At 35.6% G+C, this 22,620-nt stretch overlaps 1 protein-coding gene across 1 annotated transcript; it reads right to left on the reverse strand.

Moving 5' to 3' along the window:
* Positions 1–938: 938 nt before the first annotated feature.
* On the reverse strand, positions 939–21,320 carry LOC129274155 (nuclease EXOG, mitochondrial-like). Its single transcript, XM_064108605.1, has 5 exons — positions 21,049–21,320; positions 12,951–13,109; positions 11,313–11,452; positions 8,745–8,936; positions 939–3,833 (listed from the first exon to the last, which is right to left on the reverse strand). The coding sequence occupies exons 1-5, from the start codon at positions 21,179–21,181 to the stop codon at positions 3,366–3,368; spliced, it is 1,092 nt and encodes a 363-aa protein (XP_063964675.1). The 5' UTR covers positions 21,182–21,320; the 3' UTR covers positions 939–3,365.
* Between the last annotated feature and the right edge of the window lie 1,300 nt (positions 21,321–22,620).

Here is a 22,620-nt window from a genome sequence, read left to right on the forward strand (position 1 = left end):
AAATAGTGACCTTCAATCCGTATCGTTTCATAGCAGAAGGTCACAAATTAATCACAACTAAATGTATGTAGAGTTGATGAGTCTAATCCTCTTTTAAAAGCACAGCTTGAAATACTCTGTAGCTTGCAGTGCAGCAAAAATAATGGTGTCAATTTAACACCTGAAGAGAATCAATGATCATCACATCACCAAAGTGTTAAAAACACCAGTTAAGATTAGAATGAATCAATGAAACCAATGTTGTTTTAACACTGGCTAGATTTGCTTAAACATCTATTTGGTGTTAACTCAAAACCAAACTTTATATTGTTTCAACATTTCATGGGTAAAGTCATACCGAGCTAGTGTTCAAGTAACACCAAAGTTTTTGTAGCGCAGTGCAGAAAAACAAAAAACACAGGGGGTGGGGTTGGGGGACACCAAGGAATTTCGAAACACCACCAATTTAGAATCAAACCGATGTTGTTTGAACACTGACTGGTCTTGTATCAGCAGCTATTTGGTGTTAACTAAAACAACAAACATGTGTTGTTTCAACACTTCATGGGTGTGGTCATACCAAGCCAGTGTTGGAATAACACCAGAATTTGTATAGTGCAGTGCAGTAAAAAGACAACACACAGAGGGTGGGAGTGGGAGACACCAGAGAAATGTTAAAACAACACCATCTATTTGGTGTGAACTCAAAAGCAGACTGGTGATGTTTCAACACTTTTTGAGTGTGGTCATACCAAGCCAGTATTGAAGTAACACCAGTGTAGCAACAAGGCAAACATGGGGGCACCAGAGATGTAAGCCCTAAACCAAATTCATGTTTTAACACTTCTCAGGTGAGGTCATATAGCTGTAGATATAGTGAAAATAGCATCAGAATTTTAGCAGTGCATTGTAGCAAAAATATGGGGGACAAATAAATAATCTCCAAACACCAGGCCATGAAACCAATATTATTTAAAAAATAGGTGGTGCTGTTTACACTATCTATTTGGAGTTCGCCCCCAAACCGAATTGATGTCGTTTCAACTCTTCTCGGTTGAGGGCATACCCAGCTGGTGACACCATGGTTTTTGTATACTAGTGTAGTGCAGCAAAAAGAAAAACAAGGGGGGGGGGGCAATACAGAAATTTTGAGGGCTAACAGTAAAACCAATTTGGTGTGAGCCAAACATTAAACCAGTGTTGTTTAAATTTTAAACGGCTTACCAGTGTAATCATATATACATGTAGATACCAGGCTAGAGTTAAATAAACACTGTAGATTTTGTAGCGCAGTACATGTATATCAAATAGAAATTCACAAAGAATGCAGGCTCTTTTACTTCAAAACATGTCCATTACCTTTAAACATAATTGCACATGAAGTATCACCCCAAGTTGTATATCAGAATCACTATAACTATAAAAACTGGGAACAATAAATATTATCATGCATGATTTACTTTTTATAGCCAGGAACCACAAACATCAATAACACAATCAATCGATCCCTGAAATATACATTGTATACAAAATACAAGTTTCTATTGCTCGGTTTATTACTACATGAATGATAGTCATTTTGATATTTAATGTGATTGTATGAGCTGGAAGTGGGAGAGAGGAATGTGGTGGCATAAAGCAGGGAGGTGTGTTTTCTGTTCAGAATATACAGGTGTACATGAGTACAGAAATTTGTTCAGCGGTGTTTTGTTTGAACTGGGAGCCGTTGTTGAAAGGTGTCAGCACTGACAGGTTGTCCTTCTCGGACAGTTACCATAGTAACAGAGGCCTGGGGAGCATTTCATCAATATTTTCATCTGACAAGTTTTCCTTGATTCTGATTGGCTAATAAGCGCTGTTACTATGGTAACTGTCAGATAAAACATGACTTGTCAGACGTTTTATGCGACAAGTCCAGTTTTATCAGACAGGGCAGTGACCATAGTAACAGTGCTTCTCAGTAAATCAAAATAAAGGAAAGTTGTCAGATCTGACAACTTTTTAGACAGAAATATTAAAGAAACACTCTCCAGAGCTTCTAAGCCAATCATAACAAAGGATTTCATTGACATTCTCAGTGCTGACAACTTTAAAAAAATACCCCTTCCCCACCTGTTTCCTTTTATACTACCTGTATTTAACCTGTCAATAATCTTATTAAGTATTAAAGAGAGTTGACCAGCTTGACCCATATTTCTAATCCTCCAATCTTGAACTTCAAAGATGATATCTAATTCTGAGAACCATTTAATACAGAGTTACATGTACAACTAGATGAAGGGCTGAGTCAAAACATTTAAATGCTGTTCAAACTACCATTTAAAGCAAAAACAGTTGCCTATCTTGACACCCGCTTATCCGTAGATTCTAATATGTAGCCTTTTTATACATGTAGGGGGAAAAATTCCCAAACAGTTGCTGAAATCTCACATCTTACATCTTTATATACATGAAATGACCATCTATTTTCCCCATTTCCCTAAAATTAATTTGATTTTGTTGGAAATTATCAAGAAAACAAAGAATATTCACCTGTTTCTTGACTCTGAATTTATTGTAAATTTGCCAAATTGTTAAACTTCCACTGGCTGCTGAGTCATCTTACCATGGTGTAGTTGCCATAATGGAAAAAGTTACAATAGTTGTAAACTCTTTATGAAATGGGCCCCAGCTTGTGAATATGAGTAATAGATGAAACTGCCACTATAAAAGAGTGTTGCAAGTAATATTTGCAATCAATTGCAATTCTGTTGTTGCTGTAATTTTACAATTGATAGATCCACTGAGTTGTACCTAACAAAACAATTTACAATCAGGGAAACAGGTGGCAAGGGACACTCCTTGCTGCAGGAAAAACATTTTACTGCAAGATATAAGATTGATTTGGGGATATCAAATAGATTTGCAATCGATTGCAAGATTTATGCAATGTATACATAAGTGACGTGAAGAGCTTTAATCTCCCTAGAACACTCTCAACAACTAGTTTTGTTCTTTGCAACCAAATATACAATGCATTCAGTTCTGACATTCTTGTATCGAACTGACAAATTCACATGAGGTAATAAAGATGTAGGTGTTTATGCCTACAGAGTATTAAAAGAATACACAAAAATTTCATCTGATTAAATATAAAATGTAGTGTATCAAAACTTCAAAAGGCTTTAGAAAACTTAGAAAATGAGAGAATTGCACTACTAAATATGCCACTAAACTTCTGCTACTGGTGGGCTTAACCCTTTAATAGTAGCCTATGGAATGTCATAATTCAATACAAGGGTACAGTACTACAGTAAAGTACAGCTGTACAGCTCCATCTCAGTCTAAAAATTTCCTTTTTTGGCAAGTTGTTCAAGAATCATTGATACTTTAACAAAGACAGATCATTAGCTAGTTCCATTTGCTTTCACTTGCTGGTGTCCCGATTCCTTTTCCATCAAGACCTGTCTCTTCTGAGCGTACAGGTTCCTCAAGTTATCATCGGGCACGATCCTGCGGCTCTCAAGTTCCTTCCAAGATGTGTCTAGCCTGTTCACCGTCGTTGCCTCATTGATTCTTTTCGTGATGAAGAAGAGATTCAGCTCCTTCTTGCTCTTCAGCTGACAAGGATCCAGGGAGCAGAGATCCACCATGGAGCTCCTGGTCAGGTTGGGGAGAAAAGACGTCCCTGCGGATTTCTCCAAGACATCCAGGCTGACCTTGTATTCCTCGAGGGTGTGTTTGGTCGAGTCGATTGGAGCGTTGGGAACCACAAAGGCACCGACACCCACAGTTTCCGTTGAGCTCTCGTTTGACTCCACTGCAATGACCTTAAACAGATGCGTCGGCACTGCAACTAAGTTATTTCCAATTACCTGAAAGATAAAGAGAATTATGAACAGCATTTCTAGCCATGGTCAAATTATTATTGGTGATGAATTATATAAAGTAACAGAGACACAAGTTTGAACAATTCAATCACTGTAACATTTACACACACATGGTATTAGAACTAGGTGCTTTTTTTATTGTCAACAATATGCCAGGTAAATTATGTCAAATTCTATGTACACGAAGGTGAATTTTAAATTGTATGCTCAAATAGAATAACCAATTTATTACACTTTACCTCAAAGTATTAATAAATTTAGATCTTATCATGCCAGGACAAATTCATGTTACAAAACACTTCTCACTACCTTCTCATTCTGTTTGTTCTTTTTCTTTTTTATTCAAACATTTGCATAAGACTTTATACATGTAGCAACACACTCAAGTCATCTCCTCTGTCTTCTCAACAGATATACATGTAGAGCCCCCCCCCCCCGGCCCTAACTGCATTTTTGTCTGAACCAAATAAGAGCATTTCAAATTGAATTAACCAGTCTATTTATATCTACACTTTTAAGAAATTTAAGAAAGGAATGAGCAAACTTGGATGTAAAAATGAGATAAAACTAGCATTGACTCAATACATTATTGACAGGGAACATGAAATGGTACAGTATGTTGGAATACAACGCTTGAAAAGAACATTGATTGAACAAGTAGATCCTCCCTTTTCTAATGAAGTCATCTCTGTTTGTAATCCCTCACTTTTGATATCCTTGATCCCCCTGTGCTCAATGATGTTGATAATCTTCAGGATTAATGTATACGAAATGATTCTTCAAAATGTTAATTTTAGCATAGGAAATACAGGAGGGCAATGGGCGATTTTGCACTCATGACAGCCCCTAAACTTCCCCCAAAATGCACTCTTTCTATTAAAGGTTGCCCCAAGATCTGTCACAGTGGAAAAATTATTTATAAAATCAGTATTTCAACTATGGCAGAATGATGAAATTTGCTTTTACTGCCTAATTGTTTGTTACCAATAAAATGTAGCACTTAAAATGAAGAAATAGCCCCCCAAATTCTGCAATTGCCCAAGTATGGAAAAAACAGATACATGTAGCCCCTAAAAAATAAAATTATTTCCTACCTTGGTTAATATCACAAATTAAGGAGTCACATAAACAATGACAACTCTAAAACAATACAGGATCCCATTGCATAATAACAAAAGTTTAATAACAGTTTTTGGCTACTGAAATTGTTCAATTTGAATAGCTAATAGTAACTTGTTATAGAAATTATGCATGCGTTTTAATATTAACAAGTCTTTATAATGAAGAGTCAAACTCAGTTGAAATCTGGTCTTTGAACATCACTGCTTTCACATGTAAATTTTCATTGTTTATTAAAGATAAATTAAGAATTTGATTTTGATGACGGTATGTAGAATTTAAATGTAATACTTAAAAAATAAAAAAAAAAGTTAGGTTTATAGAAACTGAACTCCCATCTCATTATGATCATCAGTGTGTTATAAGTAAGCGTAATTTACAAACATGTTAACGGAATGCCCTGCAAATGACCGGAATATATTAAATGTGGATATTTTTTCAAAATGATGCTTAAACAACATTCAATCCATGCAAGAATCATACATTGTAATCCGAAAAAGTGAAGGAAACCTTGTACATGTAGCCTACATTCTATTAGAAATGATAGCTGAAAGGGTTTTCCATTTATAAGTCTGGGTGTTCCCATGGGCATCATGTTGTACAGAAACCCAGCACTGAACCACATCAAACATTTGATTCCTTTATGTAGAATTCTATGAACTCACTTTGGGAATTTTACGACAAATTCAAGGTTTACTTCAGAATTGGTTTGCCTTTTAATTGTGTTGGCCTTATCGAACCACTGAACCTGTCATTGCTTTGGGCAACTGATTATTACGCTGAAAAGCCAATTGTTATGCTTGTCTGATGCTATTTATTGCACATTTTATTGTATTAGCTCAGAATTCGTGAGGTTATTTATTATGCCTATTTATTTATTCATTCATCTTGATCCTCTAATTTGGATAGCACACAGATGATATTTAATACCTTTTGAAAAAAGTCAGTTTAACTGTCACACTTTGTAGCTCTATTTACATAAATTTCTGATGGCAGGTTTCAGTTCTGTTCAATAGTTGCAAAAAGACTACCTTCCTTGTTTTGTGGTCTCTTGCTCCCTCTTCCTCTCTTTTTTCATCGGTCTGTCTGTCTGTCTCTCTCTCCATATGCATACATGTATCTATCTCTCTGGGACTCTTACTATTGGTCTCTTTCTCACACCCTCTCTCTCTATATCTGTATCTCTCTCTCTCTCATTTTGGTTTCACACACATTTTAAGCAAAATACCTGGCATTTTCACTTTTGCAAGCTACAGTATCCACAAAAGAGAATATAATTGTATTCTCTGAACAACATGTCAGATGAACTGCAGCTACATGTTCTGGGATCTACAAATGTACATTTAATACAAATCGGTGATAGGAGGGACACTCAATCGTATAAAAATAAGAGGATGTGCCTGATGAGACCCGATCTGCGGGTCTACGAAACTTGACTACAAAGGGATCTATGATCTATTGAGCAGAGTAAGAAATAGGGTCTAGGGAACTATACATTTACGGATCTCAAAAGTTAGTGTGAACCCCATCAAAATTACACTCCTTCATGCTCAACTGGAGTTAAATATAGACAACAACACTACAATGTTCGGAATTCCTAGAAACAAATTTTACTGAATGTAATATTTTCTCACCTGACTTCACAATTACATAAGTAATATCTGAAAAAATGGCAGCACATGAAGTCATGAACACTTTTTATGCTCATTTTCTAGTGGGGTTCACCAGAACATTTGGGGACCACCACTGGACAATTACAATGAAAACATGGGGTCATATTGAGAAATGCATTGAATCTATAGGTATCATGCACAATGTACCACAATACAAATATTACTTATTTCCATAGTGAACATTATTTAGCTTATTCTTTGGCCTGACGGTATGTAGCCCAAACAACTATAAGTAGCTACATGTAGCTAGGGGTGTGTGCAATGCAAATTTTCAAAGCTGACCATGATAACAGGTGCGTGACCAATGCCTCTACGCATGCGAATGGAACTTTTTCGTAAACTGGGGTCTTTGGAGCGGGACTTAGCAGCATAAAAAGCGGCATCTGAGTATCTAGAAAGCTGAAATTGAGGTTTGAAAAAACGGGGGTCGTCAAAGTGGCATGTCTCCAAGACTCCCCATACCACGTACACCATGTATGTTTGTGCAAAACCCCAGTCATTAAAACATGATCGGAAGCAACAGTGCTCATGCCGTTGTACAAGTAGGCCTAGTTGAATGATCTCCCGAGGTGTTGGTTACACTATGTAATTGTTTGTATCACGACACAAGTACAGTATGTGTACACAGAAAACACGACCTTCCCCTTTTTAATAATTCCCTCACTCTTTTTGAAAAATACCAATGCCATAAAATGCCATTCATGTACATCTTGCCACTCTCCACCCAGGCGTTAAACGAGTACGTGCAGTATTTACTTTGTATGATGGGAACATCTAAGTAGTTTGCTTTTTTTTTAGCAATGAGCGAGTTGAACGTTTGGGGGGGGGGGGGGTGTTGCAAGAAAATATTTGCAATCAATTGCAAATTTAAGTTGCAAATTTACAAGTGATCAATCAATCTTTACTATTAAAAGCAAATTAATTTATTTCTGTTGACACAGTAAGCCTGTTGCAGATTTACAATCAATAGCAAGACTTATGATTGATTTTGGGACCTAAAATTGACCAGCAATTGATTGCAAGTTTTTGAAACACCCCATTAGCCTGGAATACGGACCAAGGGAGTGGAACGGGAGCCAGTGTCAGAACATACAGGGTCAATGATAAATTGGCATTGCACTAAAAAACTTCTGTTGTGATATGAAATTAGTGCTATTGAATGAAAGTGGAATACAATTCAGAGGCCCGTATTCTGAAGTTAGGTTTAATTTAAACTCTTGTTTAAAGTTGTGGTTTAACCATGGATAGCCAATAGTACAAATCTCTAACAGTAGAATTTCAATGTATCAGCTCATTTTCTCTCAAGTCATTTTTAACTGTTTTGGAAGGACTTAATAAGCTCTTTCTTCACCATTCACAAATTTAGAGCACAGTTAACGTAACAAACATACAATGTAAGGAAAATTTTTACATTTTTGGCTTTCCATAATTTTAGCAGAGTTAGACAATGGCCAAGTTAAACCTGACTTCAGAGTACGGGCCATAAAGTCATGAACTCTGCAACCCAAAGCATAAAAAATCATTAAGGTAAATTTGTACATGGAATTATAAAACGTCCATGGAAATTTTGGTTTTGATTGACAACTGAGAACTGTTCAATTTCATAGTTACCATGTCAAAATTAGAGGTACTTTTCGTGACACATAATTTTAATCGATTCTAATGTTTGCTGTTTGTTATCGATCCAATCTTAATAAAGGTAATCATGGCAGTGTCAAGCTGCGGTAGTATTTCACAATTTGCCTTTCCCTCTCAACTCTGTTAACTGGCAATATTCTGTCACAAGCTGGCAGCATGCAACTCTGCAATATGGAGCATATTGGTGCCACTAGATATGAAACTGACTATTAAACTAAAGTGATATTCTGTTTGTTATTGACATAACAGTTTAATTTAAATCGGTCAAAGAAGTTACACTACACTGTATGTGCATTCATTGACTGCAAATTTTCATGATTCTGTCATGTTCTATACCACTATGATTTAATTTGAAATTTAAATGTTGTACTTTAGACGGAAAAAAGAAAGAAAGAAAAGGGATTAGTTTTGCAACGGTCAATAAGATGAGAAAGACACCAGGATAAATATGCGCAATATCACTCACCTCATATTTGACATACTGCTTGTCATCCTCGTTGACATTAGGCATCATCATAGGGCCAGAAATCACCCTAACTTCACTGAATTTAGCCGTTAGGTCACGACAGTAGATCTCCATCAGGTTCCAGAAGTTCATGTTGTTATCAATGTCTTGAGGAACAATATTTGTCAGGTAAAAGGTTTCATCCATGGCTTCCTATTGATAAAACAAAGAACAAAATTCAAAGTATATTTTCAGATTTTGAAAAATGAATAAAAGAAGTGATAAAATATCTTAAGTTCTTAACAGCTACAAGTATCTTTGCAATATTCAATAAAAAACAAACACTTCATTCAAATTTCAGTGGTGATTTTTTCCTCACACAAACAAGTTGATGAAGTAGGGATTTTTTTTTCCTATAAAACATTCACTACATTGAAGTGACATCCTCCACTGAATACTTCTCAAAATCCTATTCCATCTGGTACTATGAATATCCACCCCCTCCAAAAATTAATTAATTAATTTGATGAAAGGTTAAAGGAAATAATTTTGAAGAGAAATACATGTAGAATATTAAAAGCCATATCACCTGATGTCAGGCAAACATGTACTTCAAAATTTAAATACATAATTTGCAAAATAACCAGAAGCTACATGTAAATCTACAGCCAACTATCCCTTTAAATTTATACAAACAAGTGGAATGCCTCTGGCAGTCTCACCTGCATTATGCAATTCAATATAGCAGCAGTGCTGACTTTGAAAGCTACTACAAAATAATTATTAAAAAAAAAACACCATTCATATCATGATACAATACTACGTTCGTTGACCCTAAATGACATTTGACCTTGATCATGTGACCTAAGACTTGTCAGGGATACTTGATTACACCTACATGTATGTCCACATTTCATAAACTATATCCATAAACTTTGAAAGTTATGACAGCAATTTAATAATTACCTCCAACATGGCCAAAGTTCATTGACCTTCAATGATCTTTGACTTTGGTCATGTGACCTGAAACTCGCACAAGATGTTCAGTGATACTTGATTACTCCTATGTCCAAGTTTTATGAACTACATTAGATCCAAAGTTTCATGAACTAGGTCCATATACTTTTAAAGTTATGACATCATTTTGAAAATCTTAACCTTAGGTTAATATTTGATATTGATGCCGCTGGAAAAGCATACAAATATACTTGTACACTGTGGGCTTCACATTTGCAGTTTAGGTGTAGAATTGTATATTGGATCATTCTGAAAGATGTACATGTACATCCAAATTGGATGTACATGTACATCTTTCAGAATGTTTCAAAACTGAAACCTATCATTAATAATCATTAATAAAGAGTTTTCAACTTAATAGCACGATATCTATAATGTCAATTCTTTAGTATCATGTACAGTACATGTACAAGGAAGGCCTTAAATAATGCCTTATATTCAATAGGGTAAACATCAACGCTTCAATATACATGTAACGTTTATCTTAGTTATATACCAATTGAATAATGTGATGTAATTGTAAATGAAAAAGTGGGGTTCAATGAAAACATTTGCATCTGGTTCAAGCAAATTAAGTTTCCCATGATTCTCCAGCCAATCAGCGATTGGGGAAATATTAGTTGTAGATTTCTTAAAATATCACAGCTCCAATATATCTGGTCAAACATCTGGTTACAAATGCATGTAAAAGGGACTACCCTTAATAAAAGAAGGTTATTGAATTGTTGATAGTGTGAACAGCGATTTATGATATTCTTTATGATAGATGGGGTCCAACGTCCAGACACCACACCTTTGATCTTGATTGAGCAAAAGGTTTTCACTACATAAAACCAGTAGTCAAGAGTACTCATAATATTTTCATGCATAATCCCCCCCCCCCCTGCCATTGCATAAGATACAAGGTTATGCCAATATGTTTTTTCACTGTCCTAGTGGATGCTTTATAAATCTGTTTTAAATTTACAAGTGATTTTATAAATGACTGGTAACTCTTTCTTTAATAGGAACAGAATCAACACCAATGAAAATCTGGTGTATACCATTTACCACAAGAAAGGCTCACCAGTCATTCATAAAACCCTGGTAGCTTACAAACAAAGAGCTTAAAAAAACACCCACCAGATCATTGGATTGTTTGAATGTAATCTGATACCGGTTAAAACTGGTTTTTACCTGACTAAACTTGTTATCAGCTTCTGGAGCAATATGACCCCTTGATCAGCTACTACTTTAACCAATCTATGCAATTTGATTTGGTTATATCCAGTACAAACTGGTTCTTACCTGACAGCTGCTGACCCAATGACCTGCAACTTTACTTTATGCAGTTTGATTTGGTTAGTAATATCTGGTTAAAACTGGTTCTTACCTGACTAAACTTTTCATCAGCTGCTGCTGGAGCCATGTGACCCCATTGATCAGCCACTTCTTTACCTAATCTATAAAATTTGATTTGGTTATATCCAGTACAAACTGGTTCTTACCTGACAGCTGCTGACCCAAATGACCTGCAACTTTACTTTATGCAGTTTGATTTGGTTAGTAATATCCAGTTCAAACTGTTTTTACCTGACTAAACTTGTTATCAGCTGCTGGAGCCATGTGACCCCTTGACCATCCACTCCCCTTGTAGTCACTGTTCATAGAGGAATATGTGGCATTGAGGTTTGGGTCCATCTTGAAGTTTGCTTTTTTCCTGATTGCTGTACCTGTGAGAGTCAAAGCATATCAAATAAATCAAGATGAGATAAACTAATTGTTTCTCCACAAATCATACACTTATTGGGAACTTAAATACAAGCAATCATATAATTTCTATTATATGTTATTTTTAGCTAGTTTCCCAACATTTTACCCCCTTTTCTTTTCATTTTGTTTTCCAATCATTTCAGAAGCTCTTACAAAATGCAGTAGAATACATGCGCATAGTTTGTGCACTATATAAATCAGTACATTATCATTATTTTGCAATTTCAATCTCTATGCCACGATGCAACCTTCAATTACTTCCATCGATAAAACTTTGCCAGCTGAACTTTTTTGAAGGGGGAAAAATGGCAATACCACTGTAAATTAAAATCTACCTTTAGACGTTTCTTCCCTTGTTATGCTGCAGACAACAGAGATATTAGAAGTTTAAATTAAACTTTGGTCTAAAGTTGTCTATGGATAGCCAACTGTGATACAAATCTCTAAGCAGTACAGGGGGGTGTTTCCCAAAGATTTTAAGTATGACTTAAATCGCACTTACATGTAAATGCCAATGCATAAAAGATATTCAACGCACAATCTTATTGATAGATATTACTTATTAGTGCTCATCCTCATGATATGATCTGACCAATACGGTCAAGCCTTTCATACCGTACGCAACTCGGTTTTAAGTGCGACTCTGAGTCATATGTACTTAAATCTTTGTGAAACATCCCCCTGCTTTGATTTACTCCAATCATTCACAACTCTCTGGGAATGATCAGTTGTCTTTGCCTGTATAGCATGATGAATAAGCATAGCTCGAACATAAGAAACATTTATAATGTAAAAATGTTTTGTTTCCCATCATTTTAGCAGTTACAGCATGACCTAGGTTAAAGGCGAAGTTAACCAAACATTTGGTTTAATAAATGCATAAAAGATAGAGATAAATATTGGGAGAAGGTTTGATGAAAATTCCTCAAAGAAATGATTTTGTGATGTCACAGACAAGCAGCTCCTTTTTGTGATAAAAATTCCAAAAAAAGTAATCTAAAGAAAATTGAAGGTGATTGCATTTGTGGGGTAGATACAAGTATATCATCAGACACATCACTTTGTGCCACAATTTATAAGAAATATATTTCTATTCATAATATTCCATTAAAAAAAAAAACGAATTTATGGAATTAATGGGGGAGCTGTTTGCATACAGTACATGTATGACATCACAAATAAACTTCAAAATTTCATAACTCTCTTATTCTGGATAGATTTTCATCAAACTTTCATCAATAATTTCCTCCATTTTTTCTGCTTTTTTAAAAAACCTACATGTACTTATAGTCAAGATGAACTTCCCCTTTAAACCAAACTTCAGCGTACAGACTTCAAGCTAGTCTGCAGGCACAGCGGGAGGGCCTTCAGTACACAACATGTATGCTGCATATTCAGACCACTTAATTCGAGGGAAGGGTTTGCACAGGAGACTAGCCTCAAGCTTTGAATAATTACCTTGGAGGTCATCTTTGGTGATATGCTCAGCTACCCAGTGTGGTGTACGCCTATCTTGATCATAGCTCAATGCATGGTTGATATAAACCCTGGTTTGAGCGCCTCTATCTGGTGTACCATACTTGAAAATATTGGATCCCTTCAGACCCTTGTCTCTCACTGTTAATAACAATATTTTGGAGGGGGTGAAAAAAAGAACAAGACTTGAAAATCAAATTGGTTATTATATAAAGACCATCCTTTAAGACCATCTCTTATCATAAAAACTTAAAACAGACTGAATGTCACATACTGCATACATGTACCTGCCAACTCTGAGACAAAAAATTTCGACAAATTAGAAAAGAAATTTTGAGAAATATGAAAACAAGGGCCAAATGGCGGTACCGTATTCTTTTCTCTGAAATAGGAATATTCCTAGTTTATACTCAGGTTTCCCTGGATCTGTCAATGCAAAGAAGAGACAGAAGACCAAATCCCATAGTTCCATTAATGTAACATAGAAAATGGAAGGGGTAAATAGGCTTTCACTGGTGCTTGTCCATGAAAAAACAGACATTTGGGTACCAACTTTCAAAGTTCTGAGTTGGTTTAAAGCAATACAGAGCAGCATTTGTTGTCAATAAAAAGTGATTAACTTTTCATAATCAACAATATCTTTGTCATCTCGTGTACTGCGACATATCAACCTAAACATAAAACCATTATAGACTTTAATACTCAACGTTTTATCAAATAATTTTGATATTAAAATCTTGCCCAGCAGGTCAGCACTATCAGATTTGGGGAGAAGAAAATATGATAATATTTCTGGTTTACATTTTTTGTTTTGGGGTGTCAATTTGTTCTGCCCCAAAATTAGGTAAATTCTTGCCTTCTATCTTGCCATCTATTTTTCAGGTTTGGAAAATTTCAGAGCTCTATAAAACAAAATGGAACTATTTATACCATCCATATGTAATCAAGAATCTGGACTTTGCATCTGTAAATAATCTGACAGCCTGGGAATACCCAGAGTAATGGCAAGATGCTCTTAATCATAAAGGAACAAATGTTGCCAAAGTGAAATCATGATATCAGGATATATTGCGCAATACCATGTACTGGATTGTTTGGGGATTTTTCTTCGGTTTAATAAATTATTTCCTTCCTGGAGTTCCCTACAGTGTCTGATCATCTGAAGTGAGCATGAATTGTGTAAGTGTACTTTTCAGTGGAAAACAATAGGCCCACCATGGTAATAATATAAAGACAGTTAATTACTTCCATATGGTACTAAAATTATATTGACATGTACATGTATGATCATAACAAAATATAAAAGTAATAATAATAATAATAACAATACTAATTTAAACATAGACATCAAAATCATCAAGGTCTGTATAAAAGCAAAATATAATTTATATATTTTTTCACACAAAACTTCACATTTTTCCAGGTACACACATCTCTATATATAAAGAGAATGGAATCTTTGGAACAAAATAACTTGGATGAAAGAAAGAAGTTCAATCATCGAATATTACAGATCACTGAAAGTTTGAGAGCAATTGGACAAACAATAGATGAGGATATAGATGTTGAGATCAATAATGTTACTATTGGGATTCTCCCTTCGGCAATGCAACCAACACTTGTATTACACATGCACAACTCTACCCCTTTTACACTGAAAATATACCCCAAATATATATTACAAACTCTTTGTCCATGATACTTTAAACCTACTATTCAAGTCCTCCCATAATACCTGGGGCCTCATTTTTTAATGATTGCATCGACTCTAATGTACAATTAATCATGAAAATCAAGCGTTCGATTAAACCTTTGTGTTACCAGACCCGGATCTATATAGAATTGTATACAATTCAATGAGAGAATTTGAGTAAAACATAAGTGTGACACTACACAACTTAGTCACATGGCCAGTTGGAGGATGAAATAATTTTAAACTTTGTCCAAATATTATCAAATTTTATTGATGTTATCTTCTTATGTCTTTCACCTCCTCCTCCTTATTCTCTTCCTTCTCCTTCTTTCTTTCATATTAATTTCCCCCATTCTTTCTTTATTTCTCGAATATTTATTATCCTTGTCTTTTCTTTCTATCTCCCATTCCTTCTTTCTTTCCTTCTTTTCTTGTTCGTTATTTCATTCTTCCATTTATTCTATCTTTTCAATATTTGGGCAATTCCAAGCAAAAGTGGACATTTTCCAAAGTATTATATTGGCTCTATTTCAAATCTGGATCAAATTTTTCGATCAAAACTCATATGGAATTTCATAAATACAAAAGGGGAACATAATAAGCCACAATTTTTTTTTTTTTCCTTATGCATCTCCTTATAGGAGAATCCAAACCATACAATAAATTCTATACATGGGACTATATATATTGTTTTTTACTTAATTTCAATTTAATAGATAAACTGTTGCCTGTTTTGTAAAATTTTCTTTTGGATAATCTGAAGGTCATCATTTTACATCATATCAAACAAAAATTTTGAAATATAAGTTTATTTTACGCTGCCTGTGTGTGGATATTTCTGATGTCACTCTGTAACCGTCACTCCGTAACCGGGTATGGGTTTACATTTAAAGACGTAATTAGTGAAATAATACACCAATTTTTTAATGTAATGCAGCATATTAAAGCTAGAACAACATAGAATCCAATCAATAAATAAAAATTGTGATAGCAATTTAAAGCTCACAGAGTTTGAGCAATATGTTTTCTCCTCAAATATGCATGTCCATTTTGCGTCACTCCATAACCATGTTTATGAATATTCATATCTCATTAATTCAGTGGATCAAAATAACAAATGTATTATGTTATCCTTTTGAAAAGTAGGTTTCAGCAACGACTGTCAGGTACCATTTCTTTGCAAATAACTATTCAAATATGGGTGATATCTTTGTTTGAATGCAAAAAATAGGTTCTGAATGTCACTCCGTTACCGTGGAACTGCCCTTTTCTTTCTCACTTTACATCCGGTACGTGTATGCCCCTTTCCTTCTTCTCTTCTTTTCTAATTTTGTTCCCTCTTTCCTTCCTTCTTGCTTTCTTTCCTCTAATAAGTCTTTCATCCTTCCTCTCTTCCCTTACCTCCCTTCTTTGCTCCATGCAATGGACAGCATTGAACTCTTCAAATTGTCCCTCAAAACTCACTTTTAATATTTCAGCAGATGAGTAGTAATGAACTTATTGGATGAGCCTACGAAGATGAGTGTTTAACAGAAATATTATAGCACAATGGATATAAATGATGTGGATCATCATCAGTTTCTATCTTGTTCTTGCTTTGTTTTGTTTTTTCTTTCCCTCTTTCTTTCTTTTCTTTCCTACTTTCCTTCATTCTTTCTAAAGTTCTTTCCTTTCTGCCTGTCTACCGTTTCTTCTTTCCTCCTTCTTTAGACTTTATTTTATCTTTCTTTCCTTCTTTGACTTATTTTTCTTTATCATGTTCTATCTTCCTTCCTTCCTAATCATACAAAAAGCTCCCCTTGTAGTTGTATGTCAAAGTTTTGCAGTGTTCCCGTCATGCTCCTCTTAAAGGGATGGTCCAGGCTGAAAGTATTTCTAGCTTAATAGAGTAGAATCCATTGAGCAAAATGCCGAAAATTTCATCAAAATCGGATAACAAATAACAAAGTTATTGAATTTTAAAGTTTAGCAATATTTTGTGAAAATGGTCGTCATGAATATTCATTAGGTGGGCTGATGATGTCACATCCCCACTTGTTCACTTGTACATGTATCTTATTATATGAAATTAGGTTTATTCAATTTTTTTCGTCCAAGAACTAGAAAAATTGGATTGACAACTGATTTAGTGCATTAGATATTTCTTGCTGCATGCTGCAACTTATAGGAAACATATAATTCACACAAGTATGAAATAATGAAAAAAATATGGTTTTATGTAATAACCACTGGCGTAAATCCGTGTTGATGGGTGGGGGGATGACTGAAATATTTTGGCTTTTTTTTTTGCAATCATGTTTTTAGGTATGCAAGGAATTGTCATTGATATGTTCACAGTGGCGTGCCGTGGGTCACGGCATTGGGGAGGGGGGCACCATCAAAATGTTTGAATCGCTGAGTGATCGAGCGCGCGCTCAGTTGCCAGTTATACTGACCTAATAGGGACATTTTCTGGACAATGTCATTAAACGGATATGCATCTCACTGATCAAATAATGCGAGCGCGAAGCGCGAGCTGAATTTTTTTTATATTCACACCTAAAAAGAGATATTATAATCAAATTTGTGTAATCATGATAGGTACCTGTCTCGCTAAACAATACGAGCGCGAAGCGCGAGCTGAAGTTTTCGTATATTTTTACCCCAAACAGCGAGATTTTGAGGAATGTATTTTAGGAATCCATTAAGAGTATGCATATCTCACCATAGTCATCTAATGCGAGTGCCAAGGGCTTGCTGGTTTATAAGAATTACATCTGAACACATGAAACACTTTTTGTAGTCATTGCAATCATGATTATCATACGCATCTCACTAATCAAATATTGCGAGCGCGAAGCGCGAGTTGAAAATTTAGATAATTCAGACCTGAAGTGGGGCATTCTAAGGTTTCTTTGTAGGAATTAACTAGGACCATACGTATTTCAATATCCAAATGATGCGAGCGCGAAGCGCGAGCTGAAAATTTTTGATATTCAGATCAGAAGAAGGGACATTTTAAGGACTGATTTTAGGAATTCATGAAGAGCAGACATATCTCACCATTCCACTAATTAAATGCGAACGTAATCACGGACAGGAAATGTTTCATATATACAAAGACCTTAACATGGGGCAATCACTTTTCGAGTCATGAAAAAGAAGCATATGTCACTACATAAAACAATGATAACTCAAGTGCTAGGAAATATATTTGGTTTATATTGACTTGAAAACGGGATGTTTCAGTACAACAGGATTATATATCTCGTTAACAGACAATGCAAGCACCAGGAACAATGAATACATAGTCCCTGGGCAAATTATGTTTCATGAAGTTATGATAAAAATGTTTCTTATGTAATGTAACATAACATAATTATAATATAACATTATAATGAATAATATTTTCTTCTTTCCCACTATACGCTTCTCTTCCTTTCTCCCTCTTTTCTCCTTTTCCCCGTTTTTTTTTTGTCAGCCGATTGGGGGGGGGGGGGGGCACGTGCCCCCCATGCCCCCTCCCCCTCCCGTAGTTACGCCACTGTATGTCCATATGGGAAATACCCCTCCAATATTATCTTTTTTACCCCATGATGGTTTTATTAGAGATTACATTAAAAAGAAATTGACATTCAATCTTAATCCCTTCCCAAAGACCCCAACATTGATGAATTGGAAGAAACGGGAGTTTCTCTTCAATGTTATAATACGGACATAAGTATTTCGTTTGGAAATGGTGAACTGGCTCTTTATTTGCATTTTATGATTCAATAATATTGTTTTATTTGTATTTCAGGAAGAATTTTCACCAATAAAACAATTATCTCTTGTGATTTTTTTTTTCATTTCTTTCGTAAAAAGTGGGGGGGATGTTTGTACAGGCCATCCCCCCTCCTCGAAAAATGGGGGGGATATATCCCCCCATCCCCCCCGGGATTTACGCCAGTGGTAATAACATAAGAAAACGGAAAGTGGGGGATGTGACATCATCAGCCCACCTAATGAATATTCATGACAACTGTTTTCACAAAATTTTGCTAAAAGTAAAAACTTGAACTTGAAAAGTTGAAGTTTAAATAACTTCAATTTTTCATTTCATTCATAACTTAATCAGGGTGCGACATAAGCCCTTGCCCGATTGCCCGGGGCAAGTAAAAGTTAGAGTCGGGCAAGTGTTTTGAAGCAAAGACAAAAACTGCTTGCCCGAATCGGGCAAGCAAAATTCTCCTATGGAAATTATATTTTAGAAAGATTCCCAAATATTTCACCATCAAAATATAGAAAAGAAAAAGAGACATAAAAAAGCAATATCATTAATTTCTTCTTTCAAAAAAGTTTATAATTCGAATTGCAAAATTTGCGCCATTTTCTGCAATAAACACACAGCTCAGAGACGTACACACATGCACACAGAATCAAATGCAGTCTAGCATACCTAGCTAGTTAGCGCCTAGTCCATGTAGCCGATGCATGTAGTAAAGTTTCTACGGTGTAGAAAGTTTGCTCTGAAAGAAATCTCCCACAGAACTGTCAAAATTCACATTTCTCACCAATGAAAATTCTTGTAATGTCCATATTTCCTAAAAATTGGGGTAGCTCTGTCATTTGTAAGCAGTAAAAGGAGAAATTTTCACTTCTGTTATGCTTCAAAAAGATCGGGTTTCGAATGATCGTCTGTATCGCACACACTGAAATACATTGTTTGACAGTCCCATATATGCATTTGTGTGTATGTTGATAAACGTGGTTTCTTTCGTAACTATTTTTTTTAGCCAAGGAAAGTGATAAATTTTCTTCTTTATTTATGATAGTTTGAGCTTTCTTCCTCTCTATTTTCTTTCTTTCTGCCTATCTTTCCTTCTTTTGAATCTTTCTTTATTTCTTTAAATTTCCTTCCTTCTTTTGTTCATTTTTTCTATTACTATATAGCTGTCTTTCTTTTTGTCATTCTTTTCTTTCTTCCTTCCATCCAACCATTGTTTACCTCTTTCTTTAATCCTTCCTCCTTTTTCCCCTTTCATTCTTTCTTACTGTCTTCCTTCTGTCCATTCATTCTTTACCTTTTCTTCATCCCTTTCATAATTCTTCTTTATTTCTTTCCTTCATTCCTTCCTTCCTTTCTTTTTGTCTTTCATTCTTTCTTTCTCCTTCCTTCCTTTCTTTCCTTCTTTCTTTCTTTCTGTTTTTCTTTATTTCTGTCTTTCGTTCTTTTTTTTCCATCCATCCTTTCTTTTCTTCCTTATTTTTTCTTTCTGCCTTCATCTCTTTCCTTCATTTCTTTCTGTCTTTCGTTGTATCTTTCTTTTCTTTTTTTCCTTCCTTCCATCTATCCTTATACCTTTTCTTTCTTCCTATCTTCCTTCTTTTTTTTCTCTCATTTTCTTTCTTTCTCCTTTCCTTCCTTCCTTCCATCAATCCTTTACCTTTTCTCTTTTCTTTCTTTTTCTTTTTTCATTCGTTCCTTGCTTTCCTTCCTTTCTCTTCCCCTCAGTTTTTTTTCTTTCCTTCCTTCTTTCTTCCTTTCCTTCTTTCTTTCTAATTTTTTTTTGTCTTTTGTTCTTTTGATTTTTCTTTTTTTTCTATCCATCCTTCCTTTTCTTCCTTATTTTTTCTTTCTGCCTTCCTTCATCTCTTTCCTTCATTCCTTCCTTCATTTCTTTCTGTCTTTCGTTGTATCTTTCTTTTTTTTTTTCTTCCTTTCATCTATCCTTATACCTTTTCTTTCTTCCTATCTCCCTTCTTTCCTTTCTCTCGTTTTCTTACTTTCCCTTTTCCTTCCTTTCTGTTTACCTTTTTTCTTTCTTGTTTTCCTTTTATTCTTTCCTTCCTTTCTCTTCCTCTAATTTTTTTTTCCTTTTTTCTTTCCATCCTCCTTTCTTTCTTTCTTTCTTCCTTTCCATCTTTTTCTTCCCCGCAGCCATTCTCTCTCTCTCTTTATTTATTTTTTTCTTCCTTCCTTTATTTCTTCGTCCTTTCTGTCTTTCTTCTTACTTTTTTTTCTTTCATTCTCTCCCCCTCTCTTCATTTTTTTCCCTCTGGTTATTTTCAGTGATTTCCCCCTTTTTTATTGTGTGTCCTAGTCCCCTCCAAAATATATGGAAAATATATGAGATTAGGAAATTAATTAATCAAGATAAAAGTCATTAAAAAAAATACAACTACAAGGTATAAAGTGTCAGTAGTCATGTTCAAAAATCTATTTTTAAAGCAGTCAATGGTATGGTATGTAAAACTATAAGGCTATAACTTGTTTTGCTCAGTGAATTCTACTCTATGTAATAAGATATTTATATTTTCAGCCCGGACCATCCCTTCAATTAAAGAGTTCTAGGAGAGCTTTATACCCCCTCACAAAACTGAGTCCCCGATAGGACTACCGGTAGCGGTACCCAGTCTCAGTCTTACCCAGCTCTTCAGGGGTCCGAATCGCACGAATGTCCGCTTCAATCTCTTTTCTTGTCGGCTGAACTAACGAGGAATAAAGTGCATAAACAGCGACAGACGTCACAGCTCCAGCTGCAAATCCTCTGCTGAACATGTTGCTGGAAATGATATAGATCTATCTAATTCCCGATCTATTTAAAGTTTCAGCTAAATCGGCTGTTAAACTGTCGCGATTTATGTCGGACCGAATGTGAAACAGTGGTACTGGTAGCAGCGCTGATGATTGCATATACGGTATATGTGAGCGATCGAGAGCTGCATGCATAATCGACTGTACTGTCTATGGAAGGCTGAGGGCATCGTACAACTGTTGGCAATTTTAGCGAAAAATCACATAATTTTCACCATCCCCCCCCCCCAAAAAAAAAACACCAATATAAAAACATCTGGGCACTGGATTTCTGGTGTAGAGCCCTATCACCTACCGAATGGTGTCAAAAAACTGTCATGACCAAAAAAAAAATCCAGATAAGGGACACGGGCGTAAATCCGGGGGGGTTGGAGCTAGGGGGCGGCACGTACAATCACCCCCTCATAAAAAAAAAACGATGTTTTTATCATCAAACGATTAATACTACTAATGCGTGGATTGATATCTAAATGCGGTAAAAGTGCTATCATAGATTTGCCCAATTTTACATTAATTCCAAAAATGTAAAATTTCTCACGCGATCGCTCCGCGCTCCTGCGCTCAAACTAATCTTACAAGATTTTCGGTCATGATACATCCCCATGTTTAGCTTATTGCAAATGTTATTTCCCACGAATCATGAGAGTATGGTTAGAATACGTCCATTTATGAATTGCGCTGATACCAGCTAGGGGCGGTTCCAGGATTTTCAAAGGGCCGGGGGTACGAACATTTTCCCGAGAAAATTTGACAAGCAAAAAAAACGGTTCACCAAAAATTTAATGTCATTCGTCCATGAAAAAATTTGACAAGCCCCCCCAAAAAAGGTCCTCACTTGTGACGACATATTCCCATTAAAAATGTATGCTGTGACTTTCAAGGGGGGCGGGGGCACACTACTGAAAAATGCATATTTACATAAAAATTTTGATCATGGCTCTCAAAATTCAAGGGGGGGGGGGTGGGCCAGATGTGCCCTTGGATCCGCCAGTGGTTATAACTCTGACCAAGCACAACATGATTTGAAAACACTGGAGATAATGTAAGGTTCATATATAGTAAACAGCGTTGTATAAAATCTTAAACAGCGTTTTTACTGTGTACATTGCCCGTTATGTATTAATTACACACAGTCACTGGAAAGAAGTTTTTGGACGCCCGGGGCCTGTTGCATGAAATGGTCTTTGGTAGGACCACTCTACGTAAGAACGAGATATATCGCTCAACTGTTTCACAAAGCCGGTTTGGGCGATACGAAGAATGGTCCTTGGACAGACACCTCCAGACATGGCCTACGTATACCCTTTTTACACAGGATTTTCTTGACCCCGGACTATCGCTAACCCCGTACTATCCTTAACCCCGTACTATTTTTTTTCCTTTTCACACATGCCAAATTGTTA

Source organism: Lytechinus pictus, chromosome 13, assembly GCF_037042905.1.
Source record: "Lytechinus pictus isolate F3 Inbred chromosome 13, Lp3.0, whole genome shotgun sequence".
Lineage (NCBI taxonomy): Eukaryota > Metazoa > Echinodermata > Echinoidea > Temnopleuroida > Toxopneustidae > Lytechinus > Lytechinus pictus.

Coding starts and splice junctions, on each gene's coding strand:
- LOC129274155 (XM_064108605.1), bottom strand. CDS start 21,181: ATGTTCAGCAGAGGATTTGCAGCTGGAGCTGTGACGTCTGTCGCTGTT. Junction 13,110..21,048: donor TCGGACCCCTGAAGAGCTGG/GTAAGACTGAGA, acceptor TGTTATTAACAG/TGAGAGACAAGGGTCTGAAG. Junction 3,834..8,744: donor AGCAGTATGTCAAATATGAG/GTGAGTGATATT, acceptor TTTATCTTTCAG/GTAATTGGAAATAACTTAGT.